General features: G+C 59.7%; 1 protein-coding gene across 3 annotated transcripts in view; it reads left to right on the forward strand.

Annotated features, from left to right (window-relative positions):
• Positions 1-20,031, forward strand: part of BIN1 (bridging integrator 1) — a 55,943-nt gene that overhangs the window by 20,546 nt on the left and 15,366 nt on the right. For all 3 annotated transcript variants that reach the window (XM_082841119.1, XM_082841120.1, XM_082841121.1), the window contains exons 2-6: positions 7,993-8,073; positions 13,677-13,731; positions 13,960-14,054; positions 14,513-14,608; positions 15,638-15,745. In XM_082841119.1, coding sequence (XP_082697245.1) covers positions 7,993-8,073; positions 13,677-13,731; positions 13,960-14,054; positions 14,513-14,608; positions 15,638-15,745 — 435 coding nt within the window. The remainder of the gene's footprint in view (positions 1-7,992; positions 8,074-13,676; positions 13,732-13,959; positions 14,055-14,512; positions 14,609-15,637; positions 15,746-20,031) is intronic.

A 20,031-nucleotide genomic window follows, 5' to 3' on the forward strand; every position in this document is an offset into this window, starting at 1 on the left:
TTGGAGGAATGGCTGATTCTAGGGTCGGGGCAGGGACCCGCTGAGCCTGGAGCATCTCGTAGTGTCAGGAAGCAAGGAAGTGCTCAAAGACTAGTGGAGGCGTGTCCACAGGCTCCCAGTGGCAGAATTGAGGACAGTTTGAGCGTGAAAAAGAATAATGATGGTAATAGACTATAGCACATTGAATGCAAAACGGAGGCAAGAGTCCATAACAATATCCCCATAGAGGCAAGACCAGGGGAAGGACTTCTTTATAGCACGCGAGATAATATAGAGGAGGTGATAGAAGCCCACGGTAACAGTTGGTTCAGGCAAAGATGAGAGGCACAGAGCTTCTCAGACTTTAATGCACGCAGAGCCCTAGGGGACTTGTTAAAATGCGTCGTGGAATCCAGCAGGTCTGGGGTGGAGCCTGAAATTCTGTATTTCTGCCAGGCTCCCAGAGGGCTGTGATGCCGCTGGTCCGTGGACCCCACTTTGAGTAGTAAAGTATTAAATGGATATAAAGACATCGGGTAAAAAGTTATTGGCCGTGGACTGTCACACAGTGGCGATGTATCGCCTTTCAGATGACTAGTTAATTATCTAGGGACAAGTCATCTCTACGGCAGAGGTCTGGCAAACATTGCCCGACCAAGTGGTCAAGCTCAGCACCAGAAGCTGGGGGCATCCTGAGGTGATGCTGTTGAAGGACACATTACCTCTGTAGTATGCTTGCCAAAACAGTGTTTAACCTGGACTTAATCATGAGGAAATGAGCAGATGAATCTGGAGTGTAGGGCATGCTCCATGGGACTGGTCTGTACTCTTAAAAAATGTGTGGCACAGGGAACCATACTCAGTATTTTGTAATAACCTATAAGGGAAAATGATCTGGAAAAGAATAGATATATATGTATAAATGAATCACTGTGCTGTACACCTGAAACTAACACAACATTGTAAATCAACTGTACTGCAATAAAAAAAATGTCAATATCTTGAAAGAGAAACAAATATGTACAGTGAATAGGTATGTGGGGGAATATTTTAGACTAAAGGAGACAGGAGACATGACAATAAAAAGCAAAGTGTGTACTAAGTGAAGTAAGTCAGAAAGCGATATCACTTATATGTGGAATCTAAATATGACACAAATGAACATATCTACGAAACAGAAACAGACTCACAGACATAGAGAACAGACTTGTGGTTGCCAGGGTGGAGAGGGGGAGGGATGGATTCGGAGTTTGGGATTAGCAGATGCAAACTATTATATAAAGGAGGGATAAACAAGTTCCTACTGTATAGCACAGGGAACTATATTCAATAGCCTGTGATAAACCATAATGGAAAAGAATATGAAAAAGTATACATATGTATAACTGAATCACTTTGCTGTACAGCAGAAATTAACACAACCTTGTAAGTCAACTATACTTCAATTAAAAAAAAAAAGCAATGTGTGAACTATGAACTGTGTTTGGATCCCAGATCAAAAAACAAATAACCCAGACCTAAGGGAGATTTGGGGGACAACTAGGCATGTTTGCATATGGACGTATATTGGGTAATAGTAATAAGTAAAGAGTAAACATCGGGGGTGCCATGGTACCACGGGGATTTAGGAGAACATTCTTATTCTTGGAAATGTGCCGACATTGTTAGGGGTGAAGGACTTGGGGTACAGGGTCATGATGTTTGCAGCCTACTTTCCAGTGGTTGGGCTGACATACAAACAAACGAACTAAACTGTTTCAATAGAGAGAAAGAGAGAAAAATTGTGGCCTGTGGTAACAATTGGTGAGTTTGGGGAAGGGCAGAGAGCAGTCTGTTGTACTCTTCTTTCAACTTGTTTTGCCATTTATGTGGGTTATATTTCAAACTAGAAGTCAGGAGGGGGCCTATGCAATGTGGCCGTGCCTGGTGGGCTGGGGCTTACCTCTCCCCTCTCCCTCCTTGCTCTGCTGAGGCCCTGCCCACCTGGCTCCTAGGTTACTAGAGGGTTGGGAGGAGTGTGGGGACAGGCGTCCATCACAGGGGGCCCGGGGGGCCCGGGCAGCATCTGGGCTCGAGGACCATGAAGCCGGCCCATCCCGCTGTTTGGAACAGAGGATGGAGCCGTCGGGCAGGAGTCAGGGGGTCACCCCAGGGTGTCGGGGAATGAGCCAGAGACCCTGAGGCTGTGGAAAGTTGGGGCAGAATATTCTGGGAGGGGGCAGCTCCAGCCACCAGGTGGCCTTTGGCCCAATTCTGATGGCCACCTCTTCATTTTTGCCTCTTGGCGTGTCTCCATCCGAATGGGTCCCTGCTGTGTGACCCCTGGGAAAGCCTGGCCTTCCACCTGCCCATCTGCCTGTCTGTCTGTGTGCCCCTGCCTGCCCGGGAGCCTCTGTGAGGCTGCAAGGACGTGCATCCTGTCGCTGTGGTCCCCTGACCGCAGCCCCTGCCCGGAGGAGGAAGTGCAGTGGTGAGGCCCAGCCGCCCGGGCGCAGCTCATTCCGTGACCAACCTCAACCGAGGCCGTGGCCCTGGAGGTGCCGGAGGAGATGACGAGGAAGGTGAAGGCCTGCTGGGGTCTCAGCGGCTGGGTGGTGGGTGCCCGGGGGAGCTGAACGCTCCTCCGTGTGTGTGAGCGTGAGGGCTCCGGGTGCTGGGGGAGGCGGGAGGAGGTCTCCATCTCTGCTGGTCTCTAGAAGGGCTCTTCTAGCCTGGTCCAGAGCCTGGGGACCAGGGCTTCCGTCCTGGGCCCCTGGGCTGGGCTTTTCTTGCCAGCCCTGTGCTACATGTTCAGATGTGGGCATGTGTCCCACACATGCAGGGGGCGGGCCACGCTCTGGGAGGAGGGAGGGGTCCAAGCGGGGCCCCCGGGGTCAGCCGAGGGGCGAGTGCCTGCATGCTTGCTCCCCCGCGCCGTGTTGGCCGGGCTGGGGTGGCTTGGAGGGGGCCAGGTCTGCTGGGTGCCCCTCCTCCAGTCTGGGGCTTGGGAGCAGCCCTGTGCTCACTCCTGACTGTGAGGCCCTAGGCTGTGTGTCCTGATTTGCCTGCCATCTGTCGCGTGGAGCCAAGGACACTTACCTGTGCGGAGGGGGCCCGTGGTGTCTGTAAAGTGCTGTGCTCGGTGGGCAGTGAGCGATAATTGGTCCCTAGTTCGAACGGGACTGGCCCCGGGTGCCCTTTCTGTTCTTCTGGGTTTGGTGGCCGGGTGTGTGGCACAGCTGGTCTGTCCCCTGGGGCCACTGGCCATCCAGGAGGAGAGGAGGTAGCCTGGCAAGATGGCCCGGACGAGGCCTCTGGGCCGTGAGAGGGGCTGGGGAAGGGGCACCCCCCTCCCCCTGCAGCACCCCGGCCACAGGAAGCTGTCGCTGAGCCCTGGCACTTAGAGGCACTCAGCCGTGTCCTGTGAGCCTCCTGCCCCACCCAGGGAGGGGCCACTGGCCCTGGGTCACAGCCCAGCCCGGACAGGCTGACCCATGGACGCTGTCGGGGAGGTTCGTTCTGCCACCAGCTCCCCTTTTTCTGCCCTGCCCGGGGCTGGTCCTTCCGAGGCTCTCCGTACCCTCTGCTATCTAGCTGCACTGAGGATGTGGTGAGAGCAGACGGGGTGGCACCGATAAGGCTTCCTGGACCGCTGGGCTTGGGCTGAGCAACTGCGACCTTGGCGTCATCTGTCGCATCGTCCAAAAGGCTCCCCTTTGTTTATTACAGGGGAGACATGCATGACGAGCGTGTGCTTAGCGTGACACAGGAGAGTCTGGGGCTCCACTCTCGGCGAGGACAGGGCTGTGAGCTTGTGTATGTGAGGGCTGGACAGAGCCACCCGGGGGCCTCTGTGGGGGTGGGGACAGATCGGGCATGGCCCAGCGGCTTTTAGGTGGCAGGGTGATCGGGTGCAGTCTGGGCACCCCAGAGGCTGGTCAGAAAGGCCTCTTCCCCAGTGTCTGGGGCGTGGCAGGAGGCCCAGCTATGGAGGGTGGCAAACAGGTAACCATCGGTGCTGTGGAGTTTTACTGCAACAAATTTTGTCCTGGTCCCTGGCCTGGGGCAGGTGGTGCCCAGCTTGTTTTTCCCCCAGTAGCCACACTGGGAGCTCCCCCTGAGGACGAGGACCCAGGCTGTGTGCCCTCCTCCCCTTGTCTGTAAAGTGGGATGGGTACAGTGAGCCATAAACAAGGCCAAGGCCAGCACACACTCACTGGGCGATGCCCTGAGCCTCGACGGTGCCGTGGGTACAGTTACTCCCGTGTCAGAGGCAGGCACCGAGGTGTAGCGAGTTAAGCAGTTAGCCTGAGGTCACGTGGAGCCGTGCTGGTCACCGCCCTCCACACTGACTTTGCAGGGCTGGGACCCACTGGAGCCAGCACACGTTACCCAAGACCAGACCTCAAATTCGTGTGAATGCCAGATCTCACCCTGATCCTAACAGCCACCTTCATGGTGAGCTCTCTGCGTGTCAGGCTGAGGACTTTCCATACACGACCCTCTCATTTTGCATAACAGGAAACTGAGAAGTGGACTGTTTTGTTCAAGTTCAAGACTCTGATCTCAAAGTTCAAAGCTCAGATGAGAACGAGTTTTGTGTCGACCCTGTGCCCAGCCCTGTAACGGAGCTGGGGACACAGAGAGGGCTGGACACTGTCCTCGATCTCAGGCTGTGCAGGCTTGGGCAAGGCCAGAGGCAGACACTCAGGCAATGAGGAGAGTTGGTACAGGCCCTAGGTGGTACAGAGTGGGGGGGAGGAGGGAAAGGGCAGGGGCAGCTTCACAGAGGAGGTGTCGCCTGAGCGAGGTTTTGGAGGATGAATAGGAGTCTGCTGTGTGCACATGCATGCCCTTGCGTTCAGGTACAGAGTGTGTGCACGTGACTTCTGTCTGACATCTTGGGATGCCGTCTGTCTGGACTGGGAGGGTGGGTTTGTGTCGGGTCCAGCCATCAACTGTGTGAAGGCTGTTCTGAAAGTCTTTTAGGGGATCACCTGTACTTGGGTACCTACTATGGGCCAGGTACAGAGATGTTTTACAGACATGAGCCTTAAGGTGGGCGCTAATGTCCTTTATTAAAAAAAAATTAATTAATTACTTGGTTGCATTGGGTCTTTGTTGCTGTGCACGGGCTTTCTCTAGTTGCGGCGAGCAGGGACTACTCTTGGTTGAGGTGCTCAGGCTTCTCATTGCGGTGGCTTCTTTTGTTGCGAAGCACGGGCTCTAGGTGCGCGGGCTTCAGTAGTTGTGGCTCGCGGGCTTAGTTGCTCCGTGGCATGTGGGATCTTCCCGGACCAGGGCTCGAACCCGTGTCCCCTGCATTGGCAGATGGATTCTTAACAACAGCGCCACCAGGGAAGCCCGCTAACGTCCTTTTTATTTTCCGACAAGGCACTTGAGGTTGAGAGACATGGTCAGAGTCCCTTTTCTCAGGGTTCTTCTCACCACCTGGTGTAGTCTCACCATGGCTGGCCTCTTTCTCGAGGCCTGAAGCTCTCTCTGGTGGCTTCCGCTGGCTGGGGGAAACCCACAGCTGTGTTGGATGCCTGGGGCCAGGTGTGCATGTCTGTGTGTACATCGGGGCCTTGGCGTTCTCAGGAGCCCTGATAGCCGGCCGGGCACTGGTGACTCCACTGATGGAGGGCATCTCCTCAGGGAGAAGGAGAGGCAGGGGGTGGACAGGCTCACTTTCCAGTTCTCCTGCCTGATGGTTTGCTCCAGTGGCTGACTTCTGCAGGTTCTTTCCCCCCTGGTGGTCCATTTCTTTCTCTGGAGGTGGCGGGGCTGTGGGGTGGGCGTTGATGGGGTGAGTCACCTACCTGTGCTCAGTGTCGAGTGGGCTGGGCATCCCCACAGCTCCACCCTGTTCCCATGGGGCCAGCCGGATGTGGCTGCCAGGGGAATGGGGAGCCTGTGGATTGAGGGAAGTGCCCGTTTTCTTTCTTTTACTTTCTTCTTCTTTTAAAAAATCTTTTCTTGGCCACACTGTGCGGCATGTGGGATCTTAGTTCCCTGACCAGGGATCGAACCTGCGCTCCCGCCATGCATTGGAAGCGCAGCCTTAACCACGGGACTGCCAGGGAAGTCCCAAAGTGCCCGTTTTCCTGCTCGTGGTTTTGCTTTTCTCCTCTCAGTCCCTTGTCGGCCCTTGGCATCCGGCTGCACTTCACCCATGGAGTGTCCTGACTGTTGTAGCACAAAGTTGTTGGCGGGCTGCTCCCCAGTGTGCGCCGCTGCCCCCGCACCCGCCACTCTCACCTTTCCTCTCCGTCCTTTGCGACCTTTAGTCATCTTGAGCGACTTGAAATTCCCTGGTAACGGACCTCATCTTTCTGGTCCTCCTCGCCTTTGCTGCAAGCTCTCCCCTCCATCTGAGCTGCCCCTTCCCCCTGGAAGTCTTCCTTAATTGCCCGGCCTGGATAGGATCTCCAACCTGGGCTCCCGCAGACTCATGTACCTCCCTCTCTCTTGGGACTGGGCACACGTCTGAATGATTTGCTGACCCAGCAGAGATGAACAGGGCTGGGCACAGAGCGGGCATTTGGCAAGAGATGGCCGAATGCATTGCATGATGAGAGAGGGTCTGAGAGCTGACTGGCCTCGCCCTGGCTCCTGGGCAGCGGGGGGAAGGGGAGCGGGGCAGCACAGGCCATCCTAGGGTCAGTCAGGGGTGGGAAGGGTCCAGGCTGTGTTCTGGGACTGGGCATCCCTCGGTCTAGGACCCTGGCCTGGCATTCCAGCCCCATCTGGTACTCATCCCTGCCAGGGGCCCACCTGTTTGTCTCCTCCACCTGCCACCCTCACCCCCTACCACCTGCTGACTTGTTATTCTTGTTGGGTCTTGGCCGCCGTCTCTGCCGCCCATCATCGCGGTGTTGTCCTTTTTGCTTGCCTGCCCAGGCCTGTGGAGGGGCGTCTTTGCCTCCCTCTACCCCTGCACACCCCACCTCCTGTCTCCCTCAGTAGCCCCTTCCTGTACCCCCATCTCATGTTTTTCTCTGCTGTCTTCCCATTGCCCTCACCCTTCCTTGCTTCTTTATTCTCTCTCTGCCCATAGAGAACTCTGGGGTTGGAGGGACAGAAGCTGGGAGAGGGGAGTCTGGGAGAACCTGGTGGGCCAGGGTTTCCTCTCAGGCTCCTGGTCCGGCTCCCTCTTTTTCTAGATCTTTCCCCCCTCTCTCGGCCTTGGGTCTCTCTCTCTCTCTCTCTCTCTCTCTCTCTCTCTCTCTCTCTCTCTCTGCCTTTACCCACCCACCTCCCCATCTGTGTCCTCAATGCCCTCTCTGCTGATACAGCTGAGAAGGGACAGCTGTGACTCACAGAGGGGCGAGTCTGCCTCTGGGATTTGGGGAGTAGAGTGTGTGGCCGTGAGCCCACGTGTGTGTGCCCTTGTGTGCCTGTGTGTGTGAATGCACGTGTGCCAGTGTGAGTGCCAGGGGTGGGAGGGAGTCTAGATATGGGCTAGAATGGGTCACAACTGAAACTCTGGTCAGATTGGGAGCTGACTCCCAGGGACCGCAAGAGCCTGACGCCCAGCCACCCTCCCTGCCCTCCTGGTCCTGGGGCGGTCACTTCCCTGCCCCTCCGTCTGGTATTTATGAGCCTTGGGCCCAGGAAAAGGAGTCATGTGGGGAGGTGGGGCTGCCCCTACTGGCCCCCTCATGTTCAGCTGCCAGGGTTGGGGGGGAGCACCCAGGGGTGCAGTGTAAGGTCAGCTAGGAGGGGCGCCCGACCCCTCATACTGCTGTTTCGGTTACTACAGCAAGTCTGTCCTAAGTTCCTCCTCTTGACTGATGGGTGAGCCCTGTGTAGAGGATGAAGAGGGTCTCAGTCCTGCCCTTGGGGGTCACAGCAGCCACAAGACCTCTGATGGCCCCGGTGCCCTGGGCTGGGTGATATTGGCCATGGCCCTCCCAGACCCGACCCTGGCTGGGGTGGGGAGGGGTCTGCGGTATCGGTGACAGGGCCCTCTTGGCTTGGCCACTTCTCTTCTCAGAGTAACACACTTTCTTTCCCCCTCTGCCTTGGCAGGTCCTCCAGAAACTGGGGAAGGCGGATGAGACAAAGGATGAGCAGTTTGAACAGTGCGTCCAGAATTTCAACAAGCAGCTGGTGAGTGTGGGTGGCCCTTGGCCTTAGGGAGCTTGTGAAAATGGAACTGTGGCTGCCAGGTGGAAAATGTCAAGAGCTGAATTTGTGGGCTAGGGGAACTTGAGAAGAGCGTCAGTGTGGGCTGGCGAGGTCACGGAAGACTTCTTGGAAGAGGGAGCATCGGCCCTGGGTGTGGACCGTGGGGGAGAGGAAGGAGGGGCAGGGGTATACCTTAGGTCCTTGGTAACACTTAAGGTTGGGGTGGGAGCTGGCATTAGATTGTGCCCAGGCTCTGGGAAACCTTGAATGTCAAGGCAAGTGGGATCTCTAGAAGCTTCTTGTGAGGAGAGTGGTGGCTGCAGGGTTTAATGCGGGAGCAGAGCAGACTGGCTTTGATTTGGGCACCTCGATCAAAGTGTCGACCGTGCCTGGCTGAATGGCAAGCTCCAGGCCTGGCCATTTGTAGATGGCTTGTGGGTGCCTGTAACAACCCTGTAAGGCAGCTGGTGTCACTGTGCCCCTTTCACAGATGAAGCAGTTGAGGCTCAGAGAAGTTGGGTGATTTGCCCAAGGCCATCCGGCTTTGGGAGTGGATTCAGACCCATACTTGTCTGATTCCAAAAACTGCAAGGGACTTGAAGGGCATCCTTAGCAATTCCTTTTACAGGCCAGGGGCCGGTGACAGGAGGGCCTTAATTATGTTGGCAGCCTGGGGGCAGTGGTTAGATCCAAGGGAGGACTTCCTGACCAAAGGGCTCTAAATACCCTGACTGGGTTGTACCTGAGACCTTCCCCGCTCAGGTCTGCTAAGTCTAGAATAAGCTACTTTGGTGGCTGTGTCTGAGTGTAGTAGAAGAGGGGAATGAAATGACCCTGGCAAGTGTCCGCTCACTGGGCAGGGCCAAGCAGGCAGGGAGAGAGAGCCGGGCCACGGCTCTGTGGCTTCTGCAGACCAGCCCCAGTGAGTGACAGATGGGGATGGGGGCCAGAGGAGGCCACAGGAATGGGCATGGCTGTGGGGAGTGAGGTCAGGGTCTCAGCTCTGCTAGGAAAGGGGCAGGTGGGCCTAGACAGGGGCTGGGAGGGCCCAGGCCTCTTCCTGCTTGTCCACACCTGACGCCTCAGAAAGCACGGAAGGTACCCACCACAGCCTCTGCGGCTGGAATGGAACCTCTGGCGGAAGGGGCCTCCTTTGGAAAACTCTTGACAGCCCGCTGGCCAGGGGCTGGGAGCAGCTGGGAGAGGGCCGAAGAGCATGCTGGGAGAGGGCAGGGGTGCATGCTGGGAGAGGGCCAAAGAGCATGCTGGGAGAGGGCAGGGGTGCATGCTGGGAGAGGGCAGGGGAGGAGCTGGGAGAGGGTCGGGGAGCCTGCTGGGAGAGGGCAGGGGTGCATGCTGGGAGAGCGCAGGGGAGCAGCTGGGAGAGGGCAGGGGAGCAGCTGAAAGAGGGTAGGGGTGCATGCTGGGAGAGGGCCGGGAGCATGTTGGGAGAGGGCCGGGAGCATGCTGGGAGAGGGCAGGGGTGCATGCTGGGAGAGGGCAGGGGAACAGCTGGGAGAGGGCAGGGGTGCATGCTGGGAGAGGGCCGGGAGCATGTTGGGAGAGGGCCGGGAGCATGCTGGGAGAGGGCAGGGGAGCAGCTGGGAGAGGGCCCAGGACCAAGTCTACCCTCACCTGCCAGAGAAGCTGAACTGAGGGGTTCCCCAGAACAGGGCTGGGAGCCCCCATGGCTGCTTGTCCCCCAGGCCAGGAACGTTTCAAGGCCCAGAACAGAGACGTCTGCTGGCTGCGTGGCTCTGTGTGAGCCCTTGCCCCTTGGGCCTCACGTTTCTCACTTGCAAAATAGAGGTTTGAACAAGAACCCTGAGGTTCCCTCTGCGTTGCTGGCTCTGGGCAAGGAGTCACCCACTGATCTTTGCCCAGAGGGGCTGGGGAGTGGGGCCAGGGCTAAAGATAGCCAGTGCTGGTGGCTCCCTGGCTGTGGACATGGGCGGTCATTTGAGCTGGTGCTCTGCCGTCAGGCTGGGTGGGGTGGTCGGCTTCTCAGGGGCCAAGGGTGGAAGCAGGGTGGGCAAATTGAAGGTCTCGTTTGAGGCTCGGGGTAACCCTCCCTTAGGAGTTAGGGCAGCTGGGCAGTTCTGGATTTGATGGGTGTGTGGAGATGACTAGGACCTGGGGGTGGGGTTCAGGATTTACAAAGGTGTGAGGGTCACTATTCTCAGGGGAGCTGCAGGGCTTGGCGGGGGGCGGGGGCGGGCGGCTTGGGAAAGGCCAGGTGAAGCTTGAGCACGGGGAACCCTGCTTTTCACCTGGGAACACCAGGCCTAGCGGGCCAGCCCTAGCTGAGTTCAGGATGGCAGGGAGTTTGGGCTTCAGGGAAGTGAATCTTCCACCCCTTCCTATGGGGGTGGGTCCTAGGAGAGGGTGTCGGTCACCTTGCTGTCACCTGCTCTCACAGGGACCCAGTTTGCATAGCTCCTCTGGGCCTGCTCAGTGTTAGTGGCGACATCCCTGCCCCTGTGTCCCGTCCCTGCACTGTGAAACCCTGGAGGGCCCACTCACACTCCCGCCCACCTGAGTGCTTCCAACCCAGCTCAGGCCCTCCCGGAAGCCATCCTGGGTCCTCCAGGTGGCCCAAGCTCTTCATCCTGGGAGCCACCTGGACCTTGCCCCCCAGGGCTCATCGTTGCTGTTTGTCTGTCACCGAGGTGGGGCAGGTCTGATTCCTTCTCATCCCCCAGGATCCCCCCAGGCCTCTGCTCCAAGGGGGCATTGCTGGCTGTCTGTCGTTTGAAGCTCCTGTGGCATTGATTGCAGAGGGGCAAGAGTCAGCTGGAGCCAGAGAGGTCCATGCAGGGGAGGACTTCCCTGCCCCCTGGGTTCCCTGGGAAGATGGGGGCTGACGTCAGGGAGGCAGGGAGAGCCTCTGGAGGGAGGTTCGGGGGACACAGACTGCCTGCTGGCCGCCCCATGGAGCCGCACCTGCCGTCGGTCCCAGGCTGTGGTGCCCTTCCGAGACTCCCAAGTCTGGAGCCGGGAGAGCAGGCTGAGGGGCAGGGGCTCCAGAACTTTATCCTTCCCCAGCTGCTCTGCAAGGCGTTTGTTAGCGCCCAGGAGCCTCCCCCGAGCTGTTTGTCAGAGCCAGCGTGGAGGGGAGGTGGCTTGGGCGCCCGCCTGAGGAGACAGCTGGCTGGGGGCCCCGGGGCGGGGGGCGTCGACCCTGGGCCCAGCTGCAGTTGGCACAGGGCGGGCCTTGCACATCTGTACCCAGCGGGCCTGCTCACAGCGTGGCCTTGTTTGGGAAGCACAAGGGGCCCTGGTACGGCCTGAAGCCTGGGCAAGCGTGGCAACCCCTCCCCCCCACGGGCGACCCCTTTCTCAGGGTGCATTGGAGACAGACGCTGGGGGACTCTGGGGAGGGGAGCGAGGTGATGGAGGCTAAGCTGGGTCTGGAAGATTCTGTGACATCAGATGAACACAATCACATCACATCACAAACATACTCGAGTCTTCATCTCTACCACCACAGCACTGAGTTGTGAAGACTGGGGGTGGGTGTATCAAGGCTGCATCAGGAATGAGGTGGACCCTTCCTCGTTCCCCCGTCCCATGGGGTCCACATGCGATCCCTGAGGGAATTCCAGAGAGGTTTGAATGCTTGTGGATTGGCCTTTTGTTTCGTACTTTAATCTTTAATCAGCACACACCTCAAACTTGGATGTTCCTAAGAATGATATGTGGCCAGGGTTTCCTTCTTCGAAATGCAATGTGCTGAAACCCTCCTTGCACAGTGTCTCTGCTGTCCCATGGAGGCGTTCGTCATAATGAACAGGCAGCTGCCTGTTCCGGCCCCTTCGTGACCCATTCGGCAAACTGGGGCCTGAGTGGCCAGGTATTGGAGGTTCTCGCCGGCTCTCCCAGTGCCTGTGTGACCCTGGGCAAGTCATGCAACCTCTCAGTTTCCTCTTCATTAGGTGGAAACAGTGGTGTTGAGAGCTGGTGTGTGGAAAGTGCCGGCCCCAGTGAGGAGCTGCTGCCCGGAGCTCTGAGGACACCAGGGCAGGAGGAAAGAGCTCTGGCTGTAAAGAGAGGGGCCTGTTTGCAGGGGGATAGGAGAGGTTTGAGGGTGCTGGGGGTGAGCCTGTGCAGGGGGGCTGGGTCCCTGCCTGCCCTCGGCGGGAGCCTTGACCTGCAGGGGTGGACCACCACCTTCCGTCTCCTGCGGGAGTTCCAGGCTGGCCGGGTGGAGCTCTGTAGGGACTCAGGTCTCCTGGGACTGTGGCTCGATGCTGTCATCTATCTAACCCTCCACCAGGGGGAGGGACTTCAAAACAAGGTGTCACTGAGGCGTAGGCTGGTGTCAGGGTAGGGAGAGCCCAGGAGGTCTGCCGTCACGGCCCTCCAGAGGCCCCGGTCTCCTGTGTCCCCCTAGGTCCCCCATCATTGTTCTCAGTGTACAGCCCACTTCCTGAGGCTGGCCTGCACGACCTCGGGCCCGGCCCAGCTCACTTAAGCCATTTCCCTGAAGGCCTGTGATGTGCCAGGCGCCCCTGCAGGCACTCCACGCACATTTGCTTGTGGTCTCCCAGGCTGGGGTCGTTCGACCCAGTTGGCAGGCAAGGAGACCGAGGCTCAGAGAGGCTCCGTGTCTAGTAAGGGACAGAGCTGGGTCTTCACGGCCCCAAAGCCTATGTGTGCTTTCTCCCACTTTCCACGCGGCTTCTGAAAACTGCAGCATCTCCCTGGCGGTGGTCTCAGACTTTCCCCGCTGGCCTCAGCCTGCTCGCCCCTCCTCGCACCTGGAGCTCAGCTGTCCTGCTCCTGCCTTCTGCGGTGCTGATGGCCAGAGGGAGTTGAGGCTGTGCCTGTGGTTCCACCCTCCCTGCTGGCCCTGCCTGCTGTTCCAGGAAGCCCCGGAAGCTGCCCTCCCAGCTCAGGGTGCTTCACTCCCTGGCCCATTCTCCCTCATCACCCTTTCCTCCTACATCTTCCCTCTCAGCTGGGCCAGTGTCCCGAGAGGCCTGGACATGACCCCCATACTTCTCTGCGCTCCTTCCAAAGGCCTCCCCTTCCGGACCTCTCCTCTCCCCATCAGAACCCTCCTGACCCTGGTGGGATGCAGTGGGAGTCCGCTGGCCTCAGGTACCAACCACCTAAGCTTTCAGGACAAGGTGCTGGGTGGTTCCTGTACACCCGGTCGTGTTCCTGGGCTTGTTGGTCGCCTGGTTCATGGTTACCCGAGGGCAGGCCTGCCGCACGCTGGTCCCATCCTACACCTGGGCTGTGCGTGTGTGTGTCCTTCGGCCGTGCTCCAGTGTCTCGTCCAGGGTGGAGGGGTCTCTGTCTTCTTGCCTTCCTTACAGGGCTGAGAATACTGTCTGAGAGAGGAGGTGCTGACACCCTTGGGTGAATGTTCCTTCGGGCACAGGCTCCCGAGAGGGAGCTCAGTGTGTCAGTGGCCAGAGAGGCGATAGCTGCCGTGCCCCGGTGTGGTATCCTGTAGGCCCTCAGTGCCTGGCCGTGGACAGCCCATCCGTGGCAGGTGTCCGTGAGGTGCAGGAGGCAGAGGGCAGGTGTGGGCTGTGCCCCAGGCCCTCACCTTCTTCTCGTCTGCCTCTTTGCAGACCGAGGGCACCCGGCTGCAGAAGGATCTCCGGACCTACCTGGCCTCGGTCAAAGGTAAGGGGCAGACCTGGCCTGGATGGGCGGGCTTGCTGGGACGCAGAGAGGGGGCCCTCGCCACGTGGAGCTGATGGGCGCAGAGCTGGGAAGGGGCAGCAGGGCTGTCAGGGATGTCCACCTACCTCCTGGGACTTCAGGGGTGGGGCAAGGGTAACCCCCCCACCCCCCCCCCCCAATCAGGGGTCCCCATGGCCCTAGCTTCAGCATGGCCCTTCTGCCCCACAGCCATGCATGAGGCCTCCAAGAAGCTGAACGAGTGTCTGCAGGAGGTGTACGAGCCTGACTGGCCTGGCAGGGATGAAGCGAACAAGATCGCTGAGGTGAGTATGGGACCGGTGGCCTGGGCCCTTCCCCAAGGGCCCTTCTGACCTCAGCTGGCCGCCCGTCGCACCCTGCGGCGCCCTCTGGGACCAGCCCTTCTGGTCCTCACGTGCTGTGTGCTCTTGGACAAGTCCACCTCCCTCTCTGACAGCCCTCGCACTGAGATGGGTTTCCTGATGTGGTCCTGAGGCACCTCTCCTCTCTGTGCTGTCTCCTGGCTCGGGAAGCCTCCCTCCCTGGCCCCACCCGCCCTGGGCCTATCTGATCCTCAGGGTCACGTTTTGAAAAGGCAGGAGGTGTGACCCCATTTCATAGATAAGGGGGCTGAGGTTCTGAGGAGCCGCCCAGCCGTGAAGTGATGGGGCAGAGCTGGCCCCCGGGTCCCTGGGAGGCGAGAGCCGGACCGGCTGTGGGCCGGCTCCCCTGGTGCGCGCTGCTGTGTTCTCGTCTCCCGCAGAACAATGACCTGCTCTGGGTGGATTACCACCAGAAGCTGGTGGACCAGGCGCTGCTGACCATGGACACGTACCTGGGCCAGTTCCCTGACATCAAGGTGAGAGGCGCTTGGTCTGTCCACCCTGCTGCGGCCTGGCAGCCTGTGTCGGGGAGCTGGAGAGGGAGAGAGGGCAGCCCCGGGCTGAAGGCAGGCCTCCCCCACTCTCCTGGCACTTTGTCCTCCAGGGCTGCTCCCTCTGAGACCAGCCTGCCAGCCCCCAGACCTGGGCCTTTCTGAGCTGGGAGCCCTGTCCCTTTGGGTCTCCAGACTATGGAAAGACACCTCATGGGGCATGTAAGTGTGTGGCCGTGTCCCTGTGGAGTGCCTGTAGGGTTGACGAGGTGTATTAGGGGGCTGGAAGGCCTGGGTATGTGTGCCCCGTGTTAGGCTCTGTGTGCTTGGAAGGGAAGGTGTGTATAGTTGTGCGTGTCGCCTCTCACCTGGGTGTGTTTGTGCGACTCCGCGTGTTCAAAAAGCCAGCTGCTTTTGCTGGGCCCGGGTGAGTGAGGACCCGTCAGTGTGCCAGGATCGCCGCCGAGGTGACTGGGACCCCAGGTGCCCCGGACATGCAGGCAGAGTTGTCTGGAGCTCAGGTGGTGACCGTAGTGCTGGACCCGATCCCCTGGGTGGGTGGGTGCGGGGCTCCTGGTCCACGCTGGCCACCTCGGCCACCCAGTGCAGATGCCTCAGGCTCCCGAAGGTGCCTTACGGGGAGAGTAGGAGGGAGGCAGGTGGTGGTGGCCCGGGCGGAGAGAAGCCCGAGGCCCAGGAGGCCTCTTTAAGGAGCTGAGGGGCTCATCGGACGCGGCTGGCAGGAACTGACAAAAATGGTTCACTGTTGCGAGGACCTCCATAGAAGAAAGGACCGCAGAGGGCACGGACTGCCTCGAAGGGTGAGCTCTTTGCCACCAGAAATGTCCGAGAGACAGTCGCAGGCACGTCTTAGACGGACTTGAGCCTGGAGTCGGCTGCCCTGAGCCCTCCGGGTGCATCTAGGTCACCGTGCCCGTGACCCAGTTTCCCCGGGTCAGCATCTCAGCGTGGGCGCCAGGCCCTGTTCAGCCCCCTCCTCCTTCTGTCCCCCAGTCACGCATCGCCAAGCGTGGGCGGAAGCTGGTTGACTACGACAGTGCCCGGCACCATTACGAGTCCCTCCAAACCGCCAAGAAGAAGGATGAAGCCAAAATTGCTAAGGTAAGGCTGGGGGTGTTGGGTGCTGCCGGGGAGTCTTCAGGGAGTGGCAGGCAGCAGGGCCGCAGGGGTCCCAAGCCCTCCCCCGGGGAGCCTTCTTCCTGTGCTGCGTTCACCGCACCCTTGGCGGGCTTGTTTGTCACTGCGCCCTGGCCCGCGGGCATCCTCAACCCCCTGGCCAGATGGCTTCATGGCTGGGGACTAGTCCCGGTAGGTCTGGCCGAAGAGCTGGGGTGGGGACGGCGCTGGGCCCAGGGCCTGAGTGAGAGGCTCTTGTGGGCCCCTGGGCGAGGCCCCCCTCCTGGCCCCTCCTGTAGTGCCGCCCTGTCCCCTGGCCCCTCTGCCTGCTCTGAGGCTGCTTTCCAAGATGAGAACAGGCCTGGCTTGGGTTTCACTGGCCCGGCCCCTCCTGGCCTGGCGCGCTCTGGCTGGAATTCCTTCACTGGATCCCAAGCGACCCTGCCACAGCTGGAACAAGCCGGGCGGGGGTGGGGCGGAGGTTGCACACACACTCTCCAGGTGAGGGTCTGCGGGCGGAGCCCCCCGCCCAGCCCGGGGCAGGACTGTGCTTGCTGAGCCCCTCTGCCCCAGCTAACGAGTGTCACATTTTGCTTTGCAGTTGGAGTTCACCCCCTTCTCCGCCCCGCTCGGGGCACCCCTTAATTCTCAGCCTCGGGGCCTTTACCTGCTCTGGGGGGCCGGCCCTCTGGAGGGTGGCAGGTGTCTGTCACTGCACTGGAGACTGTTTGGACGTGGTGTTTAATGTCTGTGTCTCTGTTTCTTTCTCCCCACCTCCCTCCTGTTTTTCTACGCTCCTTGGCCTTGACCTTGACCTCCCCTCCCCACCCCCAGCCTGTCTCGCTGCTTGAGAAAGCCGCCCCCCAGTGGTGCCAAGGCAAACTGCAGGCTCATCTCGTAGCTCAAACTAACCTGCTCCGAAATCAGGTGACACTGGCTTCTAACCTTGCACGTGCTGGCGCCTTCTGGTTTGTCGTCCTGTCCTTGGTGCTGGGTGGTGCTGGGCGCCCATCTGCCCAGACGCCCTGGGGGGGAGGGGCGGGGGCGGGGGCGGGCTCCTCCTGGGTTGGGAGGCAGGGCTGTTTTCATTATGTCTCTGCTGCGAGAGCTCCTGCTTCTGAGATCTGAGGTCCAATGCAGGAAGCGGATAGAGGCTGGGGGCTCTGCTTGACCTGGGATGGGCCCACCTCTGTTTGCGTGGTGCCCGGGGCTCTGGTCGTCCTGGGACCGACTCTGAAATCCTAGCCTCCAGGAGCCCAGGAAAGCCTCGGAATCTTTGTCCTCTGTGAGGGCTCTTGCGGGGAGGGATGTGGTGTCTTTAATGCATTGTCCTTCAAGCTTCATAAGAACTGTGAGGTTGCCCTGAATATACAGAAGAGACAAACCTGCCCAGAGAGGCAGAATCTCCTGCCCAAGGTCTCAGAGCCGCTTAGTGTCTTGAGTTGGGGCTCACCCGACTCAAGCCCTGGGTCATTATCCTGGTTCCCTGGCCCGGGGCTCCATGTGGGTGGTCCTGCCACAGCTGGCCAGAGTCATGGTGACCCTTGTAAGTGGACCTGTAGGCCCCATGGTGCCCCTGGAGGGGACGCCAGGAAGGCTCTTCAGTGTGGCTGGGATGCTGAGACCTGGGGCCGAGAGGATTGGCTCTTTGGGAATTTCATGGAGGGCAAACAGTCCGCGTCACAGTGGTCCCTGAGGGCTTCCTGGAGGAGGCTCTTTGTACGAAAGTCACGAGTGATGACTACTATCCTGGCAATACCTCGGAATGGGCCGGGCCCTGGGTGAACACAGTGTGGCCGAGGACCACGATGCAGTGCCCTGGGAGAGGTGGCCTCGTGGTTCTCAGTCCGGTGAAACTGACCAGGCTGTAGCACCCCTTCGTGGTCCTGGGGTGGGGGCAGGTGACAGAGGCCCCACCCAGGAGGTGGGGTTTCGCTCTGGGCAGCTGCCCCCTTTTATCTGGGCCACCTTCCGATTTCCTCACCTTCAGCCCACACGTATTGAACGCCTGTGATATGGAGAACTCTGGGCTCCACGTGGGCTTGTGGCTACCTGTTGCCCGATGTCTTTTAGGCCAAAGCTGTGGGCCGACTTTGGAGGCACTGAGCTGTTGACAGCCTTACCTCTCCAGGGTCTGCGGTAAATGGCCGGGGGAATCTTGGACAGGCCCGTGTCCTCCCCTGCTGCAGGAGGTGGAGGAGGGCCGAGGGGCTGGAGTGGCCTGTCCTGCCTGTAGAGTTCAGGACTTCTGGCTGGAGGGGGAATGGGGCCACTCACCCAGAGCCAGGATTTCTGCATAATTTCCCCTGAGACGGGTTTGGCACAGTTGCCAGGTGAACATTTTTGTTCTGTGGGAGAAGCCCCTGGGAGGCTGTGGGGCTTGGGGTGGTGGCCGTGGCCGCTTTGGGGCTCCCGGGATGGGTGTGGTTGGGGATCCTGCTGGAGGGCCCCCAAGCCCCCGCCCTGGAGGATCGGTCCTGGAGGATGGCCGGGGCAGGCCAAGGCACTGGGATCTCATCTTTGCATGTTGGATTGCAGATGTTTCGCCTTTCGGCCAAATTGACATTCCCATTTGGATCCGTTTCATTTGAGCTTCTCCTCCTTCTGCCCCACCCTGCCTCACGCCTGGCTGGAGGCTGGGGAGCCTTCAGGCCTTTGGATGGCAGTGAGCTGGGTCACTTGGGGTCCCGGGGCTGCCCTGCTGGCTGACTTGACTTTGGGGAGACAGCGCCACCTCCTGAGGCTGTGCTCTCCTGAGCCGGCCAGCTCCGGATGTCCCCTGGGCTGCTTCTGAGCTGCTCTCCATGTGTGCTGGGGCCTCCCCAAACCTGCCTGCAGGGCCCCGGGGCCCTGCTGCATGGCGAGCTTTCCCACTGCTCGCCACGTCCGCCAGCGGCGTGTAGTGGAGCCACCAGGGCTGCAGGGTCTCCCCAGCAATGGACAGCTCTCCCCCCACCTCCTGCCACCCCTAGTGTTTCTGAAAGAGCCAGGATATGAGGAATGTGACTCAAAGGGAATAAAAGACACAGGCCCTGACTTCTAGGAACTCTGAAACGGAGCCACCTTGTCCTTTGCTGCATTGCTGGGTGTGGGAACAGCGCTTGGTGCACAGCTACAAGCTGCTGTGCTGTCCGCCACCGTCTTGGCTACGCTTGTCCATTTGGGGAGTTAGGACGAGCATCGTGGGGACCAGAGTGGTGGTCTCTGTGGCTGCAGGAGCCGGGGCGGTCAAGGTGGTCCTGGAGGATGTGGGACTTGAGCTGGCCTGTGGGTACTTGGGTGGGAGGCCCACGTGACAGTGCGAGGTGCTGGAGGCTGGAAGTGTGGGTAGTGGCCCCCCCATCAGGCACTGGGATTCTCAGAGGACTAAAGCAGGGAGGATGCGGCCCATGGCCTGGAGGGCACCGCAGATCTGACCCATTCCAGGAGTGGCCTGAGGCATGCATGCTTAGAGACGTTTCTTTTATTTCCTATCGCCCTTTAATTTTTTTTGATAATATTTGTTTTCATTAGTATTCTGTGGACTCCCTTTAATTTTTAAGTGAGATTTTAAAAAGTGAGGCGAGGAGCCCTTGCTCACTCTAGCAAGTTCCAGCAACCTGAAGGCCATGTAGTCAGGGGCATGGTGGCCCTTCTTCCCTCCAAACCCCACCCCCACATTCACCACGGCTCGGCCCCGGCACAGCGGCGGGTAGGCCCTGAGTCGGGCTGATGCTGGTGCCTGAAGCCGGATGGGACAGCTGGGGGGGCTCAGGTTGGATGGGGCAGCTTGGGTGTGCTCTGTGGCAGCTGGCGGTTCCGGCCAGTTGGCCTGCGAACGTGAGGCTGCCGGAGGAGAGTTTTCTCCTGGGCGGGGCCTCCACGTTCGTTCCTGGTCTGTGACTCAGAGCCTGAATCCAAGTCACCCCCCCTCTGAGTCACTGTTTCCTGCAGCGCCCTCCGGAATGTGTTAGCCGAGCCCTTTGTGGGGCCGGGGTCTGTGACTCACCCCTACCCTCGTCTCAGCCCTCGCCAAGCTCCTTTCTTGGGCTCTGTGATGGGGTCTTAGCGCCACCGCCTGGTGGGCGTGGGCAGGCCTGGAGGGCGCCCGGCCGGCGCCCGGTCCCCAGGCCTCGGGAGTGGGTGCAGGCCCCCTGCCCAGCAGCCCAGCTCCCTCCTCCCCTGCCTCTCGTGGATGTGCCCGATCTGCTGCCTCTGGCCTCAGTCTGGTGGGGAAGGGTTACAGAGGAGAGAGGGGTCGGGAGAGGGTAGGAAAGGCTCTCCCAGGGAGG

Source organism: Leucopleurus acutus (genome assembly GCF_964270905.1).
Source record: "Leucopleurus acutus genome assembly, chromosome: 6".
Classification (NCBI taxonomy): Eukaryota; Metazoa; Chordata; class Mammalia; order Artiodactyla; family Delphinidae; genus Leucopleurus; species Leucopleurus acutus.